The 27,031-nt window shown below is 45.9% G+C and overlaps 1 protein-coding gene across 2 annotated transcripts in view; it reads right to left on the reverse strand.

Annotated features, from left to right (window-relative positions):
- Window positions 1-27,031, reverse strand: part of LMF1 (lipase maturation factor 1) — a 160,568-nt gene that overhangs the window by 122,507 nt on the left and 11,030 nt on the right. Inside the window, exon 3 of one of the 2 annotated variants that reach the window (XM_065732776.1) lies at window positions 18,059-18,069. The exons of the other annotated variant lie outside the window; for it this stretch is intronic. Coding sequence (XP_065588848.1) covers window positions 18,059-18,069 — 11 coding nt within the window. The remainder of the gene's footprint in view (window positions 1-18,058; window positions 18,070-27,031) is intronic. 2 annotated transcript variants of the gene reach the window in all.

Raw genomic sequence — 27,031 nt, forward strand, 5'->3', positions numbered from 1 at the left:
AAAACCCATATGTGAGGCTTCATCACATTCCTTCAGCATCTTTTACACTCGTGACCTTCGAAAGTTGAACAAAAAAAAAAAGAAACAACACTGGACACTATTTATATCAGACAGCATGACAAAAAACACAGCAATATCTTTAACATGAATTTTCTGATTCAAAAAAGGGATCGACTTCACTCAAAGCATATATTGGGGGATTACAGTTAGATAAGAAAACTGACACTGCTGCATCCTTTAGGACATCCCCTCAGTCCCTGCAAAAGAAAGGGGACTTTCCATTCAGCAACATCACTCTGAAGTAACCCAGCTAACGAAACCCCAGTGATGTAAAGTTGCTGTAATTCAGGAATGGTTTGATCCAGGCACTTTTCAACATGAAGAGCTCACAAGAAGCCAAAATGACTAATGAGACCTCAACACCCACAGCTTTAACCTCGAAGAACAAAGGAAGAAAGAGGGAGCAAGCAGGAGGAAGGAAGACCGAACGTGGACCTCAGGAAATCAAAAAGCTGCTTTCAAAACCCATCTGACTTTTAAAAGATCTGATGGATACGTAGGAGGAAGCAGCAGTTTTTTAGCAATTATGGGACGAGTGCCAAAAAGTCAATGGTGTTAGGAAGTTGTTCTCTCCCTGCACAGTACAAAGGGATGAGCAAATACATAAACAAAGAGAAACGCTGATGTCCAGAGGCCTGAACTATGTGCCAAGCCTTCTGCGTGCCGAAATCTCACTGCTGACACAAAGAAAAGGATGAACTAAATCAGCAATCACTGAAGCCAGTGCTGGAAACACTAAGCTGACATAGAGGACATTGAAAATTATAAACAATAAAGGAAATCAGAAATACTTCAACATAATTCCTTCCAGCCACAGCAACGCTTGCACTGCGCATCTGTAAGGAACTGAGTGGAGCTGCCCCAACCCCAAAGCCACCATTTTCAGCTTCAGCAGAGAAAGGCAAATCAAAACACTACAGGCCTGAAGCCAAGATTTCAAATGATGACCTCTCCTCCATCCTGCAGTTACAGGAATTCTCTGCCTCAATGAGTGATCATCAGCCCATCAGTGTTCTCCAGGATACACCATGGGGAAGTAAATAACTGCAGGAATCTGAGGATCTCGGGTCATTTCTCTGAGCTCTTTTCTCAGCCTGTCAGTATTTGACTTTGGCCCTGAGATTTGGGTGCACTGCATCCACCCAGAGATGCTTCCATGGGTGTCAAACACCGGCGTGAAGATGCTTGGCTTGCTGCTGACAAAACAACAGGAATCAGTGCCCCATTATAACATGCATTTAAAATACAACTTCTGACATCAGCTGATAAAAATGGTAGATGTAAGTCAGGTTACTGTTGATTAACAACCTGATGTGGCATTCATTAAGGGTTGCTCTTAATAACAAGTCATTATGTTTCCTTGCAACACGTGCTGACATTGTTAAACATGGAGATCTCAGATGCAGGAAAGGGCCAGGACAGGCACCCTCATTAACAGAGCCAGCTGCTAGCATCGCTGCGGATTCTGTTTTTAGGAATAAGTAACTTTCAGCACCACATGAAAACAAAGAGACAAAGCAGCACAAAGCATGGTTATTTATTTTGACAGCTGTGGTTTCGCTGTTTTAACTGTTTACGATGGTTCTAAAGGAAACCCCAAAATGTACTTGGTACAAGTACCACAGTCTCACTGAGTGCAGCCTGGCTCTAAGCAGGGGCTGGGAGACCTCAGATGCAGGTTGTGAGGCTGGGGACACTGTGTGACCCTCAGGGCCAGCGGGGAGGAAACACAGCCCCTGGTTTGGGGGGTGGGGGTCAGCACTGGTTTACCATGGCAGCAGGCATCCCACTGCCATCACACAGGTGCCACCAGCCTGGCTGGAGTGCTGCAGCCACAGCAGTGGTTTCATCATTTCTTTTATTATTTTTTTTTTAATAAATACAAGATATTATGGTAAGGGCTTGCTGCAGGACCAGGAGGGAGACTGAGCCTGTGGGGGCAACCATACTGCCACCACCAGGAAAGGGAGCAGGGGCAGGGGTAATGCACGGAGGAACCCAGTGAGGGAAGGGGAGGAGAAAGGCTTTGAAAAGGATAGGCTGCTCCAGGCCCCCACAGCCCACTGCTCTGCCAGCCTTCCCTAACAAGCCCCTCCAAGCAGCTGGTGAGCCCACGTTCACTTGGGACTGAAGCAGGTGCACTCAAGACCTGAGCTGTCACACTCAACTGTCAGGAGAATAATTTGATGGGAGAAGTATCAAGGGAGAGATCAAGAAAATCTTGGAAAGGAAAATTAAAACATACATGTTCTCACAGTTACAATCTCACAATTACAATCCACTTCAAACTTGTGCTAGCTGAAATCTGTATTTACCCAAGGCAACGTAACTGCATAATTGCACTCCTCAGAAACGACGGCAAGACTAAACACGTGCTGTGTGGGCACTGCGGGAACCACTGAAGAACTATGGTCCCCTCAGTGTTTCAGGACATCCATTGCCTCAGCTCACCACCCCTCCTCTGTCCTTCCACCAGCACAGTGCACGGCTTGGCACCATAATTCTCCCTAGCAGAGAAGGCATTTAGCATCAGGTGGTACTTACCTGGACCCTCCCAGCTTTCCATTATCACCAGTGAGAATGCAGTCCCCTGGCTGGCACAGCTGGTTGTGCTCCCAGCACACAGCCTTGGACCTGAAGGACCACTCCATACCCCACTTCTCCTAGCGTTAACAGATTTTCCCTCAGCTGCAGCATCTCAGCAGTCCTCACCATCCCAGCAATGCCTGAAATCCAGCCGGGGTGACTAGGTCCTCTCCAATGCAATGCCCACAGCTACGTGCAACAAACGTGCTTTGAGAATGCCTCTGCACAGCTTTACAGAGATGACCAAGGGGCACAGAGAGTCTGGAAGCCCTACACATCTGAGTTCAAAAGGAAGAAGAGCAATTATCTGCAAAGTCTTAATTACTTTCCAGGAGTCCAGCAACAGCCTTTCCTTGCCCTCCATCTCCCACAAGACACAGGAGGTAAAGCAAACTATCCGCTCACAGGTGCGGTGTGTGTTATGTTAGCAATCGGATGTTGTGCACTTTGCTGCAGCAGCAAAGCCTCATCACCTGTCCACAAGTCGCACGCAGAAGTTGCACCAGCAGGTTCAGAACTGCAAGGCTCTTGGATCCTTATTTTCTGCCCCATCCATCAAATCAATTTCCCCTGGCAGGGAATTAAGCACACTAATTATTTACCCTGTCTGTGGGTATTTCACCCCCTCCAGCTACAGCACGCGGACAACTGTTGCCACTACATCTGCAGGGCAGGAGAGAGCCATGCACGAATCCTGAAGCTCCTGACACAGTAACATTATGAAGCAATAGCTAATGTTTTAAGCTTTGCTGTTCTATTTTTAATCACATTTACATCCTGTAGACAGTAACAAAACAGCAATAAAAGACAACCCTAAACCCAGCCCCATCTTCCCCCTTTCCTCTGGCCAAAAGATCATTAAATAAAACCCACAACAAAAACAAACAGAAACCAACCACCACCACTACCCCTACAGGATGCAATCTTACATTTCAAGCTTCCCAACAATTCAGCTGGCAAGGCTTTTGTCTTTTTTTTTTCCCTTTTTTCCCAGGAATGCATTTATCAAGTCATTAGCCCCTCGCCTATTTCATAGAGCTCTCAACAACCACCTGCTCCTCATCCTCTCTGCTACAAACACCATCTATTGCCCAGTAAGTTTCTAGAGGTTTTTAGACTTCACTCCATCTGTAACTGAAAATGTAAGAGCATGAAAGCAGCTCACCTGAACTGACAGCTATGGTTTAACCAACACTTGTTTGGTGCAAAAAACCAAGCAGTGCTACGAGCAAGGGGTTTTCATGCACAGTTTATTGGCAAAGATGTCCCAGCAACCACGCAACTTCTGATCACAGTTACCCCAGCAAAGCTACATTCCTGCTCCTCTAACAGCACACCCTGGCCATTTAACAAAGCATTAACGTGAGCATTCCTGCACACATCCACCTACTGCCAACCATAGACCAAGGCCCTCCGGCCCAGCTGCACGCACCACAGAGCCTTCCTGTCCAAAGGAGAGGAGAAAAGTGACATGTTTTCCTGCAAATATTATCATTCGTCACGTTGTGCTGAGAAGCTGCCAGCTGGAAGGGTTCTGAGGCTCAGTGATAACGTAACGCTGTGTGCAGCAACATTTTCCCCCCTGCCACCGTGGCGTGGGGAGCCGTGCTGGTGCTGCCTGCAGCCTGGGTGGTGGATTTCCCATGCGGGTGACATCAGATTCACTCATGAGGATATTCTGTAGCATATCATTAGAATTTTTTGCTTCTTGTTTGAAGAAAAAGCTTTTTGAAAAACAAAAATATTATATAAACCACTGAAATCAACCACATTTTAAAAAAATCACACAGGATAGTGACAACTGATATTAAACAGCTATTCACATATGTCCCAATACCACAAGACTCATACGCCCGCTCAGCTCTCCTCGCTGTAGGAAATCCAAATGACTTCAGTGCATAAAATGAAACACATGAATTAATCACTGCTTTCTCTGCCCCTCAATCCACAACGTTATTAATTCAGGCTGAAAATACACGTGCTCCAGAACAAAGAGTTACTCAATGAGGGACTGGGCGGCCTGTAAGCATTCAGCAACACGAAGCTGGTCTGGAAATGCAAAATCACAGGTACCACCAAAATGGTTATCAGTGCTTCAGCAAAGCAGGGCAAAACACCCTGCTTAAATGCTGACGTTACAACTGAATGGGTGAAAGAGACACTCAAAGAATGCATTTTCTTTATGAGCAGAAGTCATTACCCACTCTTTGATGTGAACCTTCAATAATTAAGGAGGGACTCGTCAGTAATGCTGAGGGCTGGAGCTTCCTAAGTGGAAACATCTGGGAAGGTAGCACAGGCACAAGGAAAACTCACTGCAGTGATTTATCACACACCTGAGGCTCTGGTGTGCTCACACCAATAAGTCCCTGGATGTTAACGGAGGGGGGGAAAAAAAGTTCTATTTAAAACTCATTTGGAACACAGTAAGCGGACCAAGAGCAATTCTAAGGCATCTGCATTATTTGTCAAAATAATGATGCTATAAAATAGCCAATGCTACATGTGGTAGCATTTAAAAAAAAAGACTGTTTATACAAGAAGTTATTTTCCTGCAGTAGATGCAGCACTGCGTAGTGGACTAGAAAGCCCTTTAAGGAGATCAATGGCTATTTATCCTGACACAGTGCATCGCTGTAAACAACTACCAGAGAGAAGTACAGATAGCAGAGAGGAAACTTTAAAACCTCTGCAAATGTGGACACACAGAGCACAGCAGCTCTTCAATATGCATTTACACCTATGGAAAGCAAAACATTCTGCATTCAGCATGATACAGTGAGCTATTCCTACAGGAAAAAATAAATAAAATTCCAATTTCATGTGAGGTGATGGGGCTCCCATTCCTGAGCTTTGGTTGTTTCCCAGGACTAGTGCTACCACCAGGCACAGGAGCACTGCTCAGCAAGATGGATGGGAGCACCTGTGGCTGGTGCCAGGAGGGGCTGAGCACAGCAAGCACCAGCTCCAGGTCTGCACTACACCTGCCAAGACACAGCTGGTGGAGTTCAAGAGGCTGCAGAGCTCTCCTGCAGCATCATCAGCCACATCCTCCTCCAATACATGGATGCTTAAAGCATGGATTTTTGTTTGTTGCAGTTATCCTTGGTTGGTGGGATCATTTCCAAAGTAGGGTGCAACAAAACCATGCCACTGCCCACAGCTCCTACGGGCTCCTCCTGCCCTGGGGGCACTGCCATGGCCCAGCCACTGCTGAGCATCCCAGCAGCTTTATACCTGCTGCTGCCCTGAGGCCCAGCAGCATGCTGACTATTTTGCCTTCCTTGCATGCACCGCCAAGGACAAAAAACTGAAAACCCCATGATTTCCAAGTACAGCTCCAGCAATAAAAGAAGCTGCTGGTAACCAAGGATTTAGAAATGAAATAAAACACTCAAGAAAGATATCCATGTACGGGCTAATTTTCAAACCAGAAAGTGCTGACCCTTAAACTCACGACACATGTCACTCTCTAATTTCATTTGGCTTTAGAGTCACAAAGGAGAAGTTCAAAATGCTGTTTGTAGCCATAAGTTAGAGTTAAAAGGTATTTAAAAAATATATATATGTACACTGATTTCTCTTGGATATAAATCCAAAAGGTAAGATTGCGCAACATCACTAACTCCATATTTAATAATAACAAACAGATGGGAAAATATCATAATAAATTACTATAACTGTCCAAGCTGTGTGCCAGAATGTCTTGGCCAAATTCCCCTGCTTAACTATCTATATACCATTTTCACTGCACAGATCTCAGAGGACTCCATATTCCTGCAGATTGAAATAGATGCATTAAGGCACTTTATTTAAAATAATAATAATAATTAAATCACTTTGAGCTTCACTACAGGGCTGACCACACTGCAAAACACGGGCAAGGATTTACCACAGCAGAGCTGTGCCACGTCACAGCATGCAGGTAGCTGCAGGACAGACCACAGCACCCTGGGAGAAACTCCCAGAAACATGGATTCATCTCTGCTCTGAGCTTTGGTTCACTCCTGTGTCAGGAGAACGTTTTAAAGCCCAAATGACAGAGGGGACCTCACCCATGGTGCGGTAAGGACACAGGCAAGACAGTTCTTCACGTTGAAAACCCTCCAATCCCCTTCCCAAGGGCTCAACAGGCAGCACAGCTGCAAACCCTACAGCCTTCTAGGACAAAGAGCTCTGCAATGTGCCCACAAGACATGCAGCGCAGAGCTGAGCATCACAGGCACAGAGATGCAGAAGAAGTCCACCAGTGCCTTGGGATGCAGCCTCACACATTTTTATGCCAACATCGCTTATTATTTTTTTCTGAAGCCTGAATTTAAAGCCACACATCTCAAATTTACAGCCACGTTCTCTCCCCTCAACTGTTGGCTGTTTGAAAAGTTGAGTAAGCCATTGGAGCCAGAGTAGGTCACACTAAGAGCCACACAAAGGCACAATGCATTCACTGGTCCAACAGCAAGTGGCATGGCTCCGCTGATGGATGTCCCATCCCTGGAGGTGTCCAAGGTGAGAGTGGATGGAGCTCTGGACAGCCTGAGCTGGTGGGAGGCACCCAGCCCACAGCAGGTGGTGGGCTTGATGGTTAAGGTCACTTCCAACCCAACCACTCTGTGATTCTATGCCTTCACAGCTCAGCAAAGGGAACAGCCCCAGCTCTGTGCTGTCCCCTTGGGTCCATCCAACACCTCCCTGGGTTGGACACTTGGCACAGATGGGCAGAGCCAACTGCACTGAGGCTTTTCCAGATTTACACCTGGAATCTGGCCATCATGTTTATGAAACCGTAGAAACATCCCATCAGCGTGCAGCCCAGTAACAACTGGTGATGACAAATGGCATCTGGGCAGCTCCCAAAATTACACAGGGGAAGCTATCTGTGCCACATGCTCCAAAATACCCGGACTGCCTCAGCCAGCAGTGACAAGGGACAGGAACTGTTTTTCCCCCTTGGTCTCCAGCCTTCATCTCTTACCTTGCTCACTACCCAGTGTAGTCATCCTGACATTCCTATCCTGCTCCCAGACTGCTCATTGCTTATTACTGCACAAATTATTTCTCGTCCCCTCTTTTGGGAATTCCAACTTCTCCCTGAGAAACATTCATAATAAATGATAAATTGAGAAGTAACCTTAAACCTCCCCACCTCAGCTACCTGCCCCTCTAAAACCCAGAGCTGTTTAGTCCAGTTTTAATGGTGGTTATATCACCCAACAACACAGGACAGAAGTCCAAACCCCACAGCTAAAACGTTATCCTAGGCACCAGACCTTACCCAAACTTGCTCTTCAGTAGCAGTTTTCCACGTGGATCTGAAAGCACACTGGGGAAATCCTTATTCCCATTTTACATACAGAGAAAAAAGGATGAAGAAGACGAGGTCAGCACACAAAGCAGAGCACACACCAGCTGCCACTGACAGTGGGGTGCTAAAGCACAGCATCCCCACCTGCTGCCTTCCTCAGCACCCAGTAGCACGCCTGCAGCTTGGAGGCCAGCACCTACCTGGGTTTTGTTACCAGTTTCCCCAAAATGTGAGGTTTTCCATCGAGGGATTATGACTCAGACAACTTTGGCATGCACACAAGCACTCCACCACAAAAGGAGATGAAAATACAAGAGAGCTGCAATAGAAGAACCAGCTGTTCTGAGCTGAGGTGCAGGAGCCAAGGTACTGCCAGCACTGCAGAGCTGGAAGCTGCGAGGTGGAACTGGCTTTGAAATCCTGACACTTATCTCTTTTGCCTAACATAAAATATGTACCTTGGCTTGTGCTCGCTTCCTACATATGACTGGGAAGAGGATGGCTTCACACTGCGGTTTCACCCAGTTTAGAAACGGAAGAGAAGCCCATGAGAAAATTATTTCACTAGACTAAAAATAAATAAATCTTTTTTTATTCTCTTAAGCACTTTAAAAGAGGGGAAGAAAATGGTGGATGTGATCAGGAGGTGGTCAGAAGTATTTGGCTAGGTGGCATCCTCCTTAAAAAAAAAAAAAAGGAATAATAAGGTTTAATGCCACAAATATGGTTTTGAGATGCTGCACAGCTCCATCTCCTCCTGCATGCACGAGCATACTGCCTGCCCTAAGCAGAACTGACTTCTGCGTTTCTACACACTGTCACTCTGCACCACGAAACTTTTTTTATTTAATTAAAAACCAAAAATATTAATTTTCCTGATCCAGAAGTCTCTTCAGACCAGTGTGTCCCCACAGAACATTTCCATTTCAAGGAAACAGCATTCTGAGACAAAGGAGCCTTAACAAGAAATCCTTGGGCTGCTCCTTTCATGTGCTCACTTCTGCATCAGTTTCTGCAAAGACAGTGAGGAGTGACAGTCTGTTCCTGCCACAGGAGATGAAGGGCTCCAGCACTTCAGAGGGAGATCAAACTCGACCTCTGTCTCTCATTTCATTACCCAAAGCTGGTACTTCCTATAGTCTTTATATGTGGCATGAACACAGGGAATGCAATAAACATCAGAACGGTTTTGCAAAGAAACACACAGAACAGATGTGTAGTTTCATTAGCACTCAGTACCACTGAGCAGACAAACAAATACTAGAAAAAAATTAAAAAACTAGAAAAAAATAACAGTCCTCCTCATCTTCCTCCCAGTAAGAAAAAGGCAGACAAAGGAATCAACCAGAGCTCACGAGGACATACATCCTGAAACCAGTCCTTTGTTTTATTGGTCAGGTCACTGGATTTAACTGGGTTTTAATGCTTTGCTAAAAAAAAAAAAAAAGTTCCCAGCAGCTACAAACAGGCATTAATACTAAAGAGCTCTTCCTGCTTCGGAAATGCTATTTCCATTTCAATGCTGTTAACCGTCCCTCCACATCTGCAGTTGTGCATTTGGGATTTTGCAGAGACACTCAGGAGATGCTGCAGTTTTGCTGATGATTCTCAAGAGTGAGATTTTTTTTAGAGCCTATGACAATTAAAAAAGACAAAAGATCTACACTACTTAATCCAGCCCCAACTACAGTGTATTTCTGGCCAAATATTCCTAATAGAAAGCAATCCAAATCTGTGGCATTCCAATAAACGTTCTGAACTCCAATATCAAATTCAGAATAAAGGATCAAGAAGAACCCAGCAGAGTTGGGCTCCTCACAGAAGGTCCAAGACTCAGGGCCCTGCTCTCGCTGACCTTTCTCACAGGTCCTCACACAGCTTCATTCCCAGCTCTGACACCAAGTCCCAAGACCTCAATCCTTCAATTTGATCCTTCAATCTGCAATTCTGCCATATACCTGGGGAGCTGCTGCTCAGGGCCAAACCATCCCCAGTGTGAACGGTGCTCAAAACTTTCATTCGGAGCTATAATCATCCTCAATAAATTACTGCCATAAAACTTTCAGGTGGTGTAGATCAGGTCAGAGAAAGGGCATTTGAATGGTTAACCAGACACAGATAAATCAGGTGTAGGTTAGAAATGACAGCATGATTAATGAAAAAATAAGAACACCAGCAGTCCCTTGGATGTCCTTTAGTTTATTATTATTATTCAGGGATTATTCTGAACGTCAAGGTTTATTTAACTTCAAAAAGAGATAGAAAAATAAAAATAAAGCCTGTCCTGCCCTGCCAGGCTCAAACTTCTGATGAAGGCATGCCTTGAAGACAGCTCTGCCCATCCCCTGTCCTCCTGCCATCAAAAGCTTGGCAATACTGCCATGATTTTAAGCAGCCCCTTGCTGAGAGGGGTCAGCTGCTGAAGCCAACAGTGACACAGAGCTAACCCATTGCTTTCCCTGGATTCTCCCCCCAAAAACAGAAAACCTCGACTATCTCACATGCTTCAGGTGCATAACACTTGAAGTTGGCCGCTTGGCTTGCAACACAGTCACAGCAAACGTGACTTCCTTGTAACAAGTGAAAACAAGAAGATGGACCACGCTTGAGGCTGTTCTGACTCCTAGCATTTGTGACACCTGGCAAACTGCCATCAGTCCAAGTTGGCAGCGGAGAACAGCCACGACACTGCACAGGAGCAGGAAAGCATCAGTAACCCATAATGAGGAAAGGACAACACAAAGCTGAAGTCCTCTGCCATCACCTAAGCTCTTAAAGAAACCCCATTCCAAACAGCCATCTGAGTTTTGTTCTTTTTAAAAAGAGCAAAAAGGAAAAATAATCCCATAGCGTAGTATTTACAAGAACAATTTTTGTGGCTGTGGTGTGAGGTTAGCCTTGCTGGAATACTTTGCTCCAGTTTTGCAGAGGGAAAAATCCATGATTTTGTTCATTTAAATAGAACCAACCAAAAAGAGAAAAGGGAGGCCTCCTGGCAGCGGGTACAACCGCTGCAGCCTCTCACTACCCCACAGCTTGGGCAAAATCAGGGTGCTCCCACCTGCCCCATTACCTTTCCAAAACCCACGTGTGCTGCAGGATGCAGATGACAGCCCTGTAGCACGTGTCCCCGTTGCTCCTTGGTGCTGGGTCAGTCCTGAAGGTGAGAAGAGCAGTGCAGCAGCCAGGCCAAGCTGACAGAGCTCTGCTGAGCGACACACAGAGCTGAGCACCGAGGTCGTTAGCATTCCCATGGGCTTTTCCAAGGGAGTAGGGAATTAATCACACTTGCCCGGCCACACTCCAACTGGGTAATTACATCTGACCTCCTTAAGCTCCCCAAACAAGTGGATATTGTGTTCAGGTTACCCTGTTTAACGTGCTGCCCACGTGCATTATGAGGCCGTGCTAACCCTCACCCAGGCAGTGAGAGGCTGTCAGTGGTGGGCAGCACTTTCCTCACCTGTTGTGAGCTTGGAACAGGCTTGGGATCCTTTGGCAAAGGAAATGCCTTCCTACTACACAAACAAGTAGCAACCAGTCCGAGCTGGGTGTTTGGACAACAGTCAAACCTCCTAAAAAATGCTGAGCAGGATCAGAACCAGAACCATTGTTCAGATGCACCTCTCTGAATAGGATACTATAGATACACCTATGAATGAAGAACTGATCTGGCACACAAATCCCAGCCTTGGTTTTGCTCCTGTATAGAGAGCTGTAACTGGGAACACCGCACCAAGTCACAGGTTAACAGAAAGGCTGAGCACAAAGCCAGTATAAGCTCACAAGAGCAGATAAAGGGGATGGGATGTCTGCCCTGAGATGAGAACCATCAGTTTCATGACAGACGCACAAAGCCAGCACCAGTACTGAGCTCAGGTGTGTGTCTGAGGAGATGCATTCCTAAACACAGGGAATCAAACTGCATTTACAACACCCTGACTATTTGCACACACACTTGGAAAAGCAGAAACTATTATTATAATTGGAAGTCACTGCACCTGCTCTAACCAAGCCAGGCACTGCCATGGATCTGAAACAGCAGACACGACCCATGCAGAGATCTATGTCACTGGACCCTCCCCGGCTAAAAGCATGCTTTTAGCTGCCAAACATAAGCAGCACAGACTCTAAAGCAGGAGACAGGTCTCTCAGCTACACCACAACACGGTCATTAAGTATACAGACAATGCTTTCCCAAACCGTGGTGGACAAGGATCCAACTTCTCTGCTTTAAAACTAACATGGGAAAAAGTTTCATTTAACTCGACCTCAGCAATGTGCTAAGGCAAGGGCCTGACTCGAGGGGAGCCCTACTCCTGCTCATCACCCAAACCCAACTTCACTTTTTCTAAGGGAAACCTCTGCCCGCAGAAAGCATTTTTTGTTTGTTTCCTTTTCATTAAAGCTGGGACAAAAGTCAGCCACAAGAGCTGCGGAGAAACAATCTGCTCAGGGAAAGGGCTTCCCAGTTTCTGCAAGACCAGCGTTCCCATTCCACCCACTTACATTCCTGTATCGAGAGAAAATAAAATCACATCCGCGGGCCAGCACTGCTGACACAGGTCGGCATCCAGGCAACATGGCAAACCGCTGGGAGAGAATTACTTGTGCAGAGAAATCGTGCTTGGCGACGTTACACACTCATTCCAGCATCACCATTTACATCAGACCTCGTTAAGGAGTGTTTTATCCCTTAAAATCATTTGCATAATTGCCGCAATCAAAGGCAGTACTTTACAGTAATGACTTTAATGGCAGATTTCTCCTTAAACCCTTTTTTAAAGAGGTGCCTCCCCAGGCTGCAGCACCCACACGTGGAGAAGCAAAGGCAGGAGGTGATGCTTGGGAAACGGAGGGGAGCTGAGCAGCTTTCTGGTTTGTGCTTTGTTTATAGATCACTTTTTGATGCTCAAAGCGTATCTTGCACCAAAACGTGTGGCATTTAGATAGCAATCTAGTGCATAGAGCAGAAACACCTCTTTTTGGTTGGTTTGTTTTGACAACATGTAATCTTGTTACAGGGGAATATTGCCTCTTTCCAGGCTAAAATAAGGTCTTCTAAGCACACCCATGTCTCACTCCCTATGCCTTCCTTCACTGTAGGTTAACAGTGTTACAGAAATACAAAGCTTGTCGAGCTTCATTCAATGCATACAGCTTTAGCTCTTGGGTACCAGGATGTACCACGAACACCAGCACAGCCACTGCAGCAGTCAAGTAACACAAACCTACCAGTAAAACATTACGATCAGAAATTGTGCTGTCAGGTCAGTAGTGGCTGACATCCACAAAGAGAAAAGATAAAAAGATATCTATGAAAAGAATTGGAAGTCCTTTCTCCTGTGTCAAAACACCGTAGTTTTTTTTGGAGAGGCACTGCAGGAACTCAGACGAGTAGAGCAGCACAGAGGTGCAGGGGAACACGCACAGAGGTGACAGCTGCTCAGCATTTCTATGGTACAGGACTCGCTGCAGCAACTTTAACAAGCTGTTGTAGCTGAAGCAGGAGCCCTGCCTGCTCTTCTCAGCTGCACAGAATCACCTACCCAGGAATACTCAGACAATAGCTGCAGAGCTTCGGTAGCATTGTAAATGTCTACTTAAAACAGGCAAGCATCACTGGCCCAGCTCAGAAAATGAAGCCCAGGCTTGGAACTTATGTGATGGCTCCAAAGGGAAGCCAGCAGCAGAGGCCAGCAGGGCTCCACTCCTGCTCCCACGCTCTGTCCCAAGGTGTGTGCCCTTCACATTACCCACTTCAATCCCCAGCACCACAGATGGATGCTCTGCACATGAAGCTCTCCCGGGGCCCCAGAGAATCCCAGCTCCAGCCCTTATGCACAGACCCAGGGGGATGACTCCTGCTTAATTGAGGTTCTCAAACGAGAGAGGCCCGGATGAAGGCGCAGTGCCCTTTAATGCAGGTCTAATTACATTAAAACAAAACGCTTTCGTGAACATGGAGAGAGGCTGGGGAGAGAATCAGACAAGCTATAAATTAAAGCAGAGGATATGAATACCATGCAGCCTGCAGTGTTAGGGTTAACGTGGGTCTGGAAACAGTTTAGGGAAAACCTGGTGTGACTAGGGGCCAGCTCCAAGTTTAGTTGCTTTGGGCTAATCGTTTCCTTCAGGCAGGCTACTCCAGCACACTAATAGGTTTTAATAAAAACTTCCAATTGGGCCAGTAAACCCCTCATTAAGCTGTTTTTAAAGCATGAATTTAAGAGCGGCGAGGGTAAAAGGTCACGAGGAGTATTTAATTCACAACGGCTGGCAAAAGGTGCTGTTGTGATTGAAAACACCAGAGTTCAAGTGTCCAGGGCCACATAAACATCCGACTCTGTCACTAGACCTGGTTAAGTGACAGCTTGAAAAATAGATTTAATAAGACAGAGAGAAAAGTTTCCCACTCTTACACGAGAAATAGGAACAGCAGATCACGGTAATGGCCAGGAACAGGAACAGTTGCTAAGCCAGCCCCAGCCCTCGCCTCGCCACAGGGAAGGATGAGGAACAGCACTCTCTGGGTGCCCGATCTGCTGCTGTTCCTCAGGGCTCAGCAGGGCCTCATGCTGCCATCAAGCCAAGCCCTGCAGGAACACCAGGGACCAAGAAGTCTTCTGCATCCCTGTGAATTTGCACACTGTGATGCCTGGGTCATCTCAGCCCCACCAGCACACACTGCAGATCGGTCCACAGGCACAAGCAGCTTCACTTTGGGCACAGCTCAGCCCACACTTACCCATCTTCACAAACCATAAGCTAAGCTTCAGACCTACACAAACGAGGTTTGACTCAAGTGCTCCCAACTCCTATTTTCCTCTGCAGCCGCTGCTCTGCTCACAACATAGTGCAACTCACATGAAAACTTCACCCCTTCCTTGGAAACGTGCGCTCACAAAGGAGAAGCATCTCAATCTCATGCTGCGAGAGCCAGAACCCCAGCTGTGCACTCTAACATTTCATTTTATGTCAATGCACATCTAAAATTCAAGATCCCTGAAGACCTTTTAAAAGAAAATTCTCTTCGGAACAATTTGCATTGAAGTACAGAGTGAGGATTTAACAAGTAATGGAGAATTACATACACTCCGCTCTCAACTTTTTATTCTACTTCTAATCAAAACACATTTCAGCTTAAATTCTGAGATAATAGATGCCACAGAAAATTTGGGAGCAGGCAGAGATATGGACTAAATTATTTGCTGATTCCATGTTTAGAGATGACAAAAAACTTGGAGTCAATTCAATGTTCAGAGAACCTCTAATTGTCCTCTCTCCACACCAAAATTAACAAGGTATTTTACTGCAAGAGGCAAAAAAAAAAGCTCTTATTTTTAAAATATGCTTCCAATTCCGGCCATACGGTTGGCCTGCACAGAGTGTAGAAGTGAGGCTCTCTGGAACCATCCCCAAGGAAAACATTTGCTTTGGCTCCAAACAGGACACTTTTGTGCATCAAGAGTCAAATAATATCAGCTGTTTCCCAATCCTTTTGGTTTAATGAGCCCATTGATAGCCCAAAGGTAAACAGGCACATTTCTGACTTTTTTTTTTTCCACACGTTCCTTACTGGAAATTCAAACCGCTGCTCTGAGAGGTATCTGATGACCACAGACACGACGATGTGGAGTCAGAATCTCCCCAAATGGTTACATCACTTTCCCACACTACACCTGGATTTCTGCTCTGTGAGGAGATGTGTCTGTCTGCAACGAGCTGTGAGATCTTGGCAGCCCTTCTGCAGCTCTGTGCTGCTATCTCACAGCACCACAACACGGCTGCAGCACCTCAGACCATGCATCATACCATCAAGCTGTCTTCTGAGTATCTGGAGTTACTTAATGCAATAAGAAGGCAGAAGAAAACAAAAAGAAAAAGGGCAAAAAACCCACACAGGAGCACCACCTTCTTCAAAGCCGCTGTGAGAGCTGAGATGATAAATCACTGCACAAAACCAGGTCTGCATGTTGAAAAACAGCATCCTCAGGGTATCTCAGACAGAAGCACCACCAGGAACTCCTGCTCCAGAAGAGCACACCTTTGCTCAAAAAGGACCAGAAGCAGCTATGCTGTCAGCACCACAGACCTGCTGGAGCAGCTTTAGTTCCATGCTCCACCAGATGAAAAGATGTCCTTAACTTTAAGGAAGATAGCAAAGACTTTAAGAAGGATAACAAGCTGGCCTTGCTAGTTGTAATGCAATGGAAAGTGCAGCAACAACAGGAGAGCAGCTAGGTCCCAGGCTGCAGCAAGTGAGAATCTGCTCAAATGCAAGAGTCACAGACACAGAAATAAAGGGAAGGAGCTGCTTACCTTCAAGAAGGCCTCAGGTGTGCAGCGATCTCCATCAAGATACCCTTACCTCCACTGCCAACCCTTACATAAGGTCTGGGAAGAGGTGGATCCTGGCTCCACCCCTACTGGTCAGTCAGGTGCACTGCATACACCTGAGCTCCCCTGGGTTGGCCCTGCCTTCCCACCAGGTGCTCAAGCACTGTTCAAAGCTGTGATTCAGCATTTCCACTACACTGGCTCTCTAGCAGGTCTCTAGGTTCTGCAGCCTCCAGCCAGAGCCAGACCTGGCTCTGACGATGTGATTTAGGCTGAGGATGGCAGACCTGACCTCATGGCTCTGGCAGCCCCAGCTCAGCAAGGAAGGACCAAAGCTCCACGAACACTGCAGCTGACAAGCAGACCATGCCCAACCTCCAGAGCACTGCATTACAGAGAACAGCATGAGAAGGGGCCACTCCTTCCTCCTGGCCAGCAGCATTACACACCTGAGGAGCACCTGCCCAGTGGGACAGATCTAGTGCAGAACATGCTCACTGAAACGCACTGTGCTGCACCTAAAGTCAAACACAGAATGACAAGATATAAAGCCAAGAAATTCCTGCAGCTCAGCTAATTTCAGACAAGCTCTAACTCTCAGGCTGGAGCCCACTCCATGTTCCCCAAGGCAAACAACCCAACGTGGCTGATGCTCCAGGCTGCAAAACCTCTAGCACAGCTCCTTGCAGTCCATGCCCCAAGGAAGGTGTGTTTTTAATAACTGTTACCTGACAGCAGTAAGAGCAAAGAGCAGAACCTGTGGCAATACCAGTTGATCCCATTTGGCCTTAACAGCTTGTTGTTATTTCCAGACTCCAGAGTTCTTTAAAATTCATAGGGACAGCCTGCAGTTTTAATAGAGGCTACCAAAATCCATCCTAAGATGTATGAAAAAAAAGCATACTTCCTGGAGGGGAATAGGAAACAGTCAGCATTTACAAAGATCTCTCCAGGAATTTTTATTTATTTATTTATTTATTTAAAGATCCTGCTTTGAAGTAGATGCTACCAAAGAAGAAGGCTTCCAGAGCTCAGCAATATTTAATGTACTTGTACAGCAATGGATGGCAGTGCTGTTGTTTCAACTATATTATAACAAAAATATTGTGGTTTTCCTGTATTCTAACAAAAGTAGCTCAAGATTTACATCTCATTCATCTCACTCAGAAATAGTCCTTAAGCCAAAAACAAGGAAGGGAGAAACCCTACTGCGTACAAAGGACTTCAGAAACACTCATAGGGTGGCTCTCCAGTCAGGACACAAAGAAGGGACAAAAACACACACCACCACTTGGGAAAGGCAGCTTTTCTACAGCCATCGTGAAAGCAGGAAACGTACAGAAGATAAATAACTTGGGTTAAAACTACAACGGGTGCCCTCGCTAACACAACAGAAGTATGGATTCATGTGGCAAAGTCCAGCTAGCTAAAATATCCACACCAGTTTGGAGTGATTAGCTAAAATACACAGAGGGGAGAGCAATTCTCCATACTCCTCTGCTTCTCCATTTGGTGAAGCATCACTCACTGGTACACACAGATGGTAAGTGCACTTAAAACTTGTTAACATGACCATTCTGAACAAGGAGAATGCAAATCACTGAAGGGGATACAGAATGAAAAAGCAAAAGGCAGAGAATAAAAACAATGTGAAACGTAAACATCTGATAGAAGGAGAAAAGAGAAAGTTTAAGTAAAAACTACATACCCACAAATGCACCAATAAATTATTACTGCAGAATTTTTTTCTTGTTTTTATTCACTTACCAAAGGAATACCTGCAAAACACAATGGAGAAAAAGCAAAAAAAAAATTAAAAACTCAGTTGATTGCTTATAGGGACTTACTCCTCACTTTACTTTGAGTCCAAACTTTACAAAGCTTTTGGATTTCAAACCATCTGCCAAGGAAGATGCACACCTGCCCCAGTGCAACCACGTGGCCTGGAAATGCCAGAACAAACTCAATGCATTGCTGGTGGCAAACACCTCGGGACGCCTACCTCGAACAGAGCTGTAACTTTAAAACACAGGGCAAGTTTTAACTTCATTAATAAACATGGCTGTATAAAGATATCTGTCATTAAGGGCAGCCCAGCTTCTTCACTCTCCACCACAGTTGTGGTGCACCGAAACACAAACTCGCACGAACCATTCTTATTTCTTGGCAGAAGGAAAGAACCCCCCGAGGCTCATTCAAAACACACGCAGACACACACCAAATGAGGAATTAATAAAATATCGTATTCTTCCGAACCACATTAAGTTTTCTGACGTGTGTCTGTTGCTGATTACATCAATCCAGGCTCCGGGACTTGCCATGTGATGACAGGCAAACACTTGTGAATTTATTTCAGTGAAGAAGTTTGGGATGCAAATGCCAAGGAACCCAAACCAAATGGCCAACTGCAAACACTAACAGCAGCACAGCTCCCTGCACGGCTTTCTTACAGGTACAAGCAAGCAGATCCCCAAAGCCCCTAGACTTCAGATTGCAGCTTGGAGACGAATAACCATTTTTCCTTCACTTCCTTACTTATACGGAGCAAACAGAAGTGTTCCTTACAAAAAATGCGTATTTACCTCTTTACCCCATGCCCTGAAGTTATTATCTCTTGGTGATGTTTCAAACAAGTAAAAAATACGGATTTGATTGAGAGTTTGGGAAAACGCCCATGCAGTGACTTTTGATCTGTGTGTTGTTAACGATGCAAGTTTCACAAATCCAAAGCACGTTCCATTTGCATTTTTCTAAATCAAAGTGATGCCGTTCCTGTTCATTGGTGGGAGAAACACTGTTAATTAGCCACAATTCGTTATTAGACACGAATCCCATATCTCACTTGGAGAGACTGTAAATATCAGCTGGGAATCATAAACGCCATCAAATACTTGGGTTGTTTTCATCACACTGTCATGCTGATTAATTCTAGCTCTAGTATAGGTCTGCAGTGTATTCCTGGAAAGCAAAACCTCACAGCAAAGCGTGGTTTGAACTACAGGAAGCTGCATCTCTCCCCACAAACACATCCTCCTGCAGCACGGAGTGAGCCAGGCCTGCATGCAGCCCACAAGGAATGGAACAGCACAGCCATGCTGCAGCAGCAGAGCCATCACACTCCTTTGGGGTGCAACTGCTGCTGCAGGACACAGCTCACCCCATCTTCTGGGCAGCTACGTCCTCTTTTCTGCAGGATGGTGGCTTCCATTTGCTCAAGGAGGAAAAATGGGTACTTTTCCCACTCTCTCGCTGCCCACCTGTCCTGCAGCTACAGAAGTTATTTGATGCAAAAAGTTGAGTGGAACAGGAATCCCAATGCTTAGTAGGAAAATGCATCCATATTTACATCCAAAAAGCAATCCTACCCATTGCTCATGCCCAGCCCCATAGGGTCCCTCCAACCAAAGGGGCTTCCACAGGCAGGATAATTCACGGCTGCATCCCCAGTTTGCAGCTGGTGTTAACAGCTTCTCTCACTGCTCTCCACAGAGAACATCCTCTACAGAAAGTGAACCCAGATGTCAACTTTCATCTCCATTATGAATCTCTTATTCTCCAGACTGAGGATGGGGGAGAAGGGTTTTTGGGTTGTGCAGACACAGCTTCTATTCTCCTCCAGGATACAGCTCCAAAACCTGCAGGCATGATGCTGCCACAGCTGAGGTACAGCTCCTCAATGAGGGTTGAAAGGTGACACTGCAAAACCAGGGACGTGGAGATGGCCCTGGCATGGGAGGTGGCAGCAGTGAACACAGAGCTCTGAGCTTCCTTCCAAAGTTTCAGTGAGAGGGAACACTGGAGGAGCTCCTGCCACAAGTCCATACATTGCATTAACAGCGAAAAAAGGGCTTAGTTACAGAACTCACTGCTGCCATCCCACATGTGGCACACCTAGAAGCGAAAGGTTGTGTGCCTGAAAGCGTGCCAGGTGAGTCACTATGCACCCAGCAAAATGAACACTTCGGGGCAAAACTCACCTTTCCTCTATATGTTTTTACATATACACACACACAGCACCCTGCACTTGGGAATCCAATTCTCCAGGACACAAAGCCAGTTGGCAAACATCACTTCCAAGAGACCGACTGTCCATCAAAATGAGATGACGGAATTAGCCCGGTGCACCATTAATTTCAGAACACCATTAAGTTTGAAGTGTGGGGGTAGGAAACCTTATTGACAGCTGGTTTCAGTTGCTGCCAAGCCTTCAGCATCGCACAGCAGTTGTGGGGGGGAGGAAATAAGCTAGAACGGCAGTAAACGAAACCACTCGTCTGGTTTCTGGATTCACTTTATTGTGGTCTCAGATCTCTAAAAACTGGGATTCTGTGCTCTGTAATTACAACATCCACATTTAAATGGAAGGAATGGGGATAACATTATAAAAAAGGGCTCCAAGGGGAGGATTATGCCTGGGTGTGTGCTTGGAGCTGGGAAAGGTGCCCAAGCAGAGCTGAGGGGGTGCAGTGGATGAGAAACCAAGGGTGCCACGATCTGCACCTCACAAGGCAGGGAGCGAGGCTGGTTACATGACCACATGCACATTACCCAAGGCCTGGTGTTGGCCAAGTTTGCTGCCTGTGCTCATTTCCAGTGTTAAAGTTATTACGCATCCCTACCTTGCGCAATGGCAGAACTGGCCAAATTCGAGCGAGGTTTGCTTTGGTTAAATCCTTTCAGTGCCAAAAGCAGATGCTGAAGCAGCAGCCTTGGGAAGCTCACTCTGAGCTGCTCCTTATACCAGGATCAAAGTGGAAAACACAAGAACAGGAGCAGGAAGCTGCACAGAGGCAGCACTGCACGCTATCACCACACACCCTGAGCTCAGAGCCAGCTCAAAGAACAGCACGTGCAGAGCCAGCACACAGAAGCACTGATGGAAAATAAGAGGCTCAGCATCAGCTTGGAGCATTCACACCCTGCAATGCAAGGCAGACCTGCTGCAGCACGCTGACATGACACAGTGCTGCAGGACTGCTCTTCTGGGATGATGCAGCAGAAAGGTTTTGTGTTTCAGCTCACAGCACACTGACAGGTAAAATCTGAGAAATGCACGTCAGTAACTCCATTTCTTGAGGAAATAAACCATTTAATTGCATTAATCTGTAAAGGTTGCCTCCCCCAAAAACCTCCTCCTGCCAGCCATCCTGCAACTGAGTAAGATTCCGCATTAAAAGCAGTTTGCAGTGTGAAGTTACGGGTTCCAGTGAAAGCACGGTACCAACTTCACACAGACACGAGTTAGTTCAATGCAAGTTTCCAACTCCTTCCTACCACAGGGTCTCCCCCCAGGACAGCTTTGTTTTTGCAGCCACTTCCCTCCCACTTCCCAGGACAGCAGCACCGCTGTTTATCCAGACAGATCTGCAAGCTCTCCCCAGCAGCACAGCTCAACCCCACACCTTTCTGGCATTTTGGGTAACTCCAGCCCAGCAAACAGCCTGCACCAGCAACAAGCATTCTCAGGAGTGAATTTCTGGGTGAAGACCCTCAGGGAAGCCAGCAAACAGCTTCCACCAGGCCTGGACCCCTCCCTAACCCTTGGTCACTTTTCAGCTGCACCAATCTCTCCATACACATTCCTTCCAACCACAGCTACTGGGGAACTCAGACAAGAGAAGTAACGTGAACGTGTGCTGGACCAGGCTGGGTGCATGAAGCTGTTTGGCAAGTTACAGCTTAAAAAAAAATCATGAAAAAACATTATTCAGTCTTTTCCTAAATCTTTCAGCTGTGGAATCAATACCCAAGTCTGCATACTGGATACAGCTGGCAATTGGATGTGCCAGATAATAAGCAATTAAAAAAATATTTGTCTCAGTCTCTGGCAAAGCCCCATGGTACATCTGACACCGTGCAGCCATGCCACCAACCACAGCACGCCGATAATTCTGGACTCTTGTTTTCTCATCAGAAGTGATTGCAAGCTAGAGATGGTTCCTGCAAAGGAAACTGTACAACGTTATCGTTATTAACTGCCCATACACACAGCACCCTGTGCAGCTGCCCCCCTCCATATCCCATTCTGTTTGCTCCTAAAGTCTCAACATTTCTTCTCGTGAAATCAAATTCAGGGCATGCTTAGATAGAAGCAATATCTGCAACTCACAAGGCTGAAGGTCACAGTCAGACACTGAGGTTGCTGAGCACGGAGCACTCTGCACAGGGATGCAGCACTGCAGCTGCATGCATGCCTGCAGGGACCCTTGGCACAACACCTGAGTGCACAGTGAGCTAACAACGCTGTAAGACACATGAAGGTTTATTAAATAAAAATAAAAAAATAAATAATCCAGAGGTGCTCTTATTTAGCAAAGTAAACCCAGTCATTACAGAGAGTCAAAACACTGTATACAACTGATTTCAGAGACTGAAATTCCTCTTCAATTTCCTTCTTTTTGAACTTATTTGAATTCCTGTGAGCACTCACGTGACTTAAATAAGACTCACTGCAGAGGCACTGCTTGCTACAAAAACACACAGCCTCAGCCGATGCTGCAATCTTCCACGGTGCAGTTGCTCAAGAAACCTTGGCACATCACTGCACCAAACCCACTTCTCTTGTTTTCCAATGTGTTCCAATGGCAAGCTGCACTTGCCATGGCTCAGTTCTCCTCCAAAAATCTACCCAAGCAGGCAAAAAGCAGAGCTGGTGTGGCCCAAGACCCCACCAAAGCATCCCACAACAGCCTGTGAGGGTTCGCACACGTTCAAGCTGTCCTGGACACGGCTTCTCAATCTTTGCAGACTTTCCTCACAGAGCAACACACAGGTTTGGGAGGAAGGCAGGGACACACTCAAACCTGGACATCCTGCAGCACCCACACTCTTTGCTCCAAACCAGGCTAAGCAACAGGCACCCACCCTACTGTATGCAATCCAACCACCCCAAGCAAGGGGAGCAGCAGCCTCACCCCAAAACAAGCATTTATGGTCTCAAGGATGGAGGAAGGAGGACAGCAAGTGCCAGGTGACTGTGCAGCAGGGGCTGGCCCCTCGGGTGGCTGCTGAGTGAACGCCAGCCCAGGGCAGGGAGGGGAGACCTTAACGTGCTGGGGGGGATGCTAAATGATTCATTTCTGACATCAGCCATGATTAAATTTTAATCTCTCAAACAAAAATATGGTTCTCATTAGCCTCATTAGTTCCCAGTTGTACTGCAAGGCAACAGTGTCACATGGTATTAATCTCTGTTTTCATTAATATGTCATATCAACTGCCCGTGTCTGCTCACAGCATTCTTTGAAACTGATCCGCTCCCTCTCTTCTCTAGGAGTAGGAAGTGCCAAAAAGCAGCTTCCTCAACAGGAAGGATGACCCCCTGAGATCCTTCAGCTTCGGGTTTACGTTTCTAGAGATAATCTTTTCTTTCTGGGGAAAGAGGGAGGGAAGTTTGGAATGAAGGGATGCTAGGCTGTGAGCCACAATAACAAAGAAATTCCTGAGATTTATGGCCAAGGCAAGGGCCACATAAAGGAATGAGATATTCTGTGTTTCCTTGCTGTTGTCATTGTTGTCATTGGGATGCTTGCGAGAGCAAGAAAAATAAAGTCAGGTTGCAGAAAGGGTTATTTGCAAAGCCTAAGTCCAAACTGCTCCAATGTAGCATACACATCAAGGTGATATTTGTTAGTGTGATTTATCTAAAAACCTAGATGCCTTTTTTGAACATACAAAATTGCACACTGCATTCAGGCACAATACTGTTTTTTGCCTGCATTTCAAAGTTTAACATCTGAAAAGCTGATGTTAATTAAGCCTTGCATCACTTCCAGACAGGCAGATAAAGTAGGATAGAGACCAAGGTCACACAGCTAAGTACAGCCCAACACATCCATTGCTGCCTACAGGAGAGGCCTCAGTGAAGTTCCCAGCTGAACCAGGCACATCAGTGAAACCCAGGGCACACAAGTCCTAGTCCCTGCTGGCACACCTCGTGATCCTTCAGCACTTGCTTGCTCAGGGGTAGCAAAGAAAGCATTAGTGAACTACTCGTGCTGCTGAATGCACATCAGTCCAAACACACCACGTGTGTGAGTGCACTTCCATTCACACATGAGGTGGCTTTGGTTTGCTGTAAACTCAGTGGATGATTCTCCATCTGAATTCTGCATGACTGGTCTCCTTTCGTCATAAAACAACCATTCCTGCAAGCATTGTGCCCTCATCAAGAGGAGAACAAACCAACACGCTTAAAAATGGGGACAAGATTTGCTAAACCCAGTCCATAATTCACACAATGGTTGATTTACACCGTGGAATAAGAAATCTGTCTCTAGCTTCTACTGGATAGGATGTAGCTGCACAAAAACATAAATGCTTCAGATTATTAAAAAAAAAACAAAAAACAACTACAGAATATAAGAAGAAAGAAAAGGAGAATCCATCTGATAGTACCAAAGCCCTCCTGGAGAACTGCAGCCCTGAGCACCTCATCAGCCCCCCAGCACTTAATGGAGTTCAACCTGAATCATTCACCAGTTCATCTGCTCACAGACAGAAGACCATGATTAAAGCCCTGCATAGGTCAAGTGGTTTTTAAATGAGGCCTATAAAACACAAAACCTCCACGACATACAAGTCTTTCTTCTTTTTCTATTGTAAGTGTAATTTCTTGGATGGTAATTTAATTGCAATTAAATTACATGCCTCGCAGACATGCTTTCCTGACCTGCAGTATACCTGCCCCCTCATTAAGTATTAAACATTAGAAGAGCTATTAATATTATGCACAGTCAGCTAAACATGAAGCAAAACAGGCATCTGGGGCCAGAAAGACAGATGCCCGTCCTCTCCTCTGTGGTGCAGGAAAGAGGTGAAGCATCTGCAACTCCCTGGAACCCACCATGGCACACAGCCTTCAAAGGGCACCTGCACACAGCTCCAGCTGACTTGCCACCACCCTCTGGCTTTGTACAGTGGTGAAGTACCGCCCAGATTCATTTTCACTGTAGCAAAGAAAAGAAACCCCCCCAAAAAACAACAAAAAAGCAGCTTGCATAGCATTAATTTCTCCTAGATATCTGTTAGCAGTAGCTCTACCACTGTTCTCCACAAAAGAACATACTGAAATAATGCTGTAGCCACCTCAGACTATAACATTTTATTTATTGGCTTGTTTAACATATTCCCTTGAGCTCCTGTAGCTCCACCAAATCTCAATCATGAAGGAAAAAAAAAGTAACAGGATTTAAAAACCCACAATTCTAGCTTTTGTATCAAGTGTCTGACACACTGTACCGCTGAACGCTCCCTAACGCTTTGTACAATGAAGCAAGAGAATGGCCATGGGAAGGAAAGGGTTTTCAGACATCTGAAAAAAAAACTGGGGGGAAGAAACAACAGAAGAAGAAACAGGAGATCAGTGGCAGAGTAGTTTAAGAGTTTGTTTATATAAGAAAATGTAATAGCTCTCTGGAGGCACCTTACTGTGGGATAAAAGTGATTTTATTCCAGAATTATGAATTCACTTTGGAAGTGCATTAGTTATTCTGGTACAAAAATGATTCAACTTCTGCTAGAACACCTCTCCCAGAGAGCCCGTCCTGACAAAGGACCTGTTCTGTGCAGCCCATCCCTGCAGACAGTGGCCCAGCAGAAGAAAACCACAAATGGAGGTTTTGTGAGGTCACCTGCAACACACACTTGCACTTTAAAGAAGGGACAGCTTTTCCCATTCCTGTTCAAATCTACTACAACCCGTTACATTAACATTAAGCAGGGAGGAAATAGGGAGGAAGGCAAAGCCATTCAGAGTGGACCTGCAGAGCGCTCTCATTCTTCCAGGGACTCGACCCAGACAAGCAGGACTAGCAGACAATAAAATGCATGCTTAAGTAGGATGCTCCCACAAAAATCACTTACAGGCAGCTCTAGATTCACCAAATAGTTTCTATTATTGCTAAACAGGGGCCACTTTTTAGTGCTGTTGGTTTACTGAAATCAGGTACAGTCTGCAACAACTGCAAGAAAACCAATGCAGTGATTCAGCATTTCATCCTGAGGGTCAGACTTCGACATTCTTTTGTGCCATTTCAGCATTTAGAAATCCTCATAGCCCCTTCCCACCTCAAAAGCCAATGTTCATAAAGGCAGAGGGGGAAATAAACCCTGCATCTTAAAGCAGACGTAGTGACCTTGTGATACATGTGTGGCATCATTACACAGCCAGAGAACACATCCAGATTTAGTCCAAGACGACTCTGAATATCACAGCTGGCTTGGGAACAGAGCGCTTGGAATTACAAAAGCTTCCCTGTGTATCTTCTCTTTAAGATTTGGCAACCTTGGTCCTGCACTTCACAGGTACCAAAATTAAGATGATTTTCCCTAAAAGTTAACCTAGTTTTAAGCACAATCAAAGTACATCTTAAGTCATACAGTTCACCTGTGCTTCGGCAGAGACAGCTGTGAGCTGGCCAAGTCAAGGGTTTAGGGCCAGGACTACTGGCTCCAGTTCTCAGCATTTTCAGGTTCCCAAAGTAATCCTTATTGTGGGAAATCTATCACAAACATCTCACACCAACCTGCTGCAGGAGCAACTTCCTTGCACACACATTAGCTTCTAACTCATCCTGCACTGAGAGTACCAGGCACCATCTAGAGGGGCAGCTTCATCCCCTAGCAATTGAACCTGACCCTGCCATTGCCTCCAAGGATACGACCCCCAGGGCCGGGGCACAAGGAGCCACGTTCTCCCCCCAGACACCTAATTTTTGTTGTTGGTTGGGTTTTTTTTTG

The sequence above is a fragment of the Cyrtonyx montezumae genome, unplaced genomic scaffold (genome assembly GCF_038088225.1).
Source record: "Cyrtonyx montezumae isolate F1298 unplaced genomic scaffold, pur_monq_1.0 scaffold_16, whole genome shotgun sequence".
Lineage (NCBI taxonomy): Eukaryota > Metazoa > Chordata > Aves > Galliformes > Odontophoridae > Cyrtonyx > Cyrtonyx montezumae.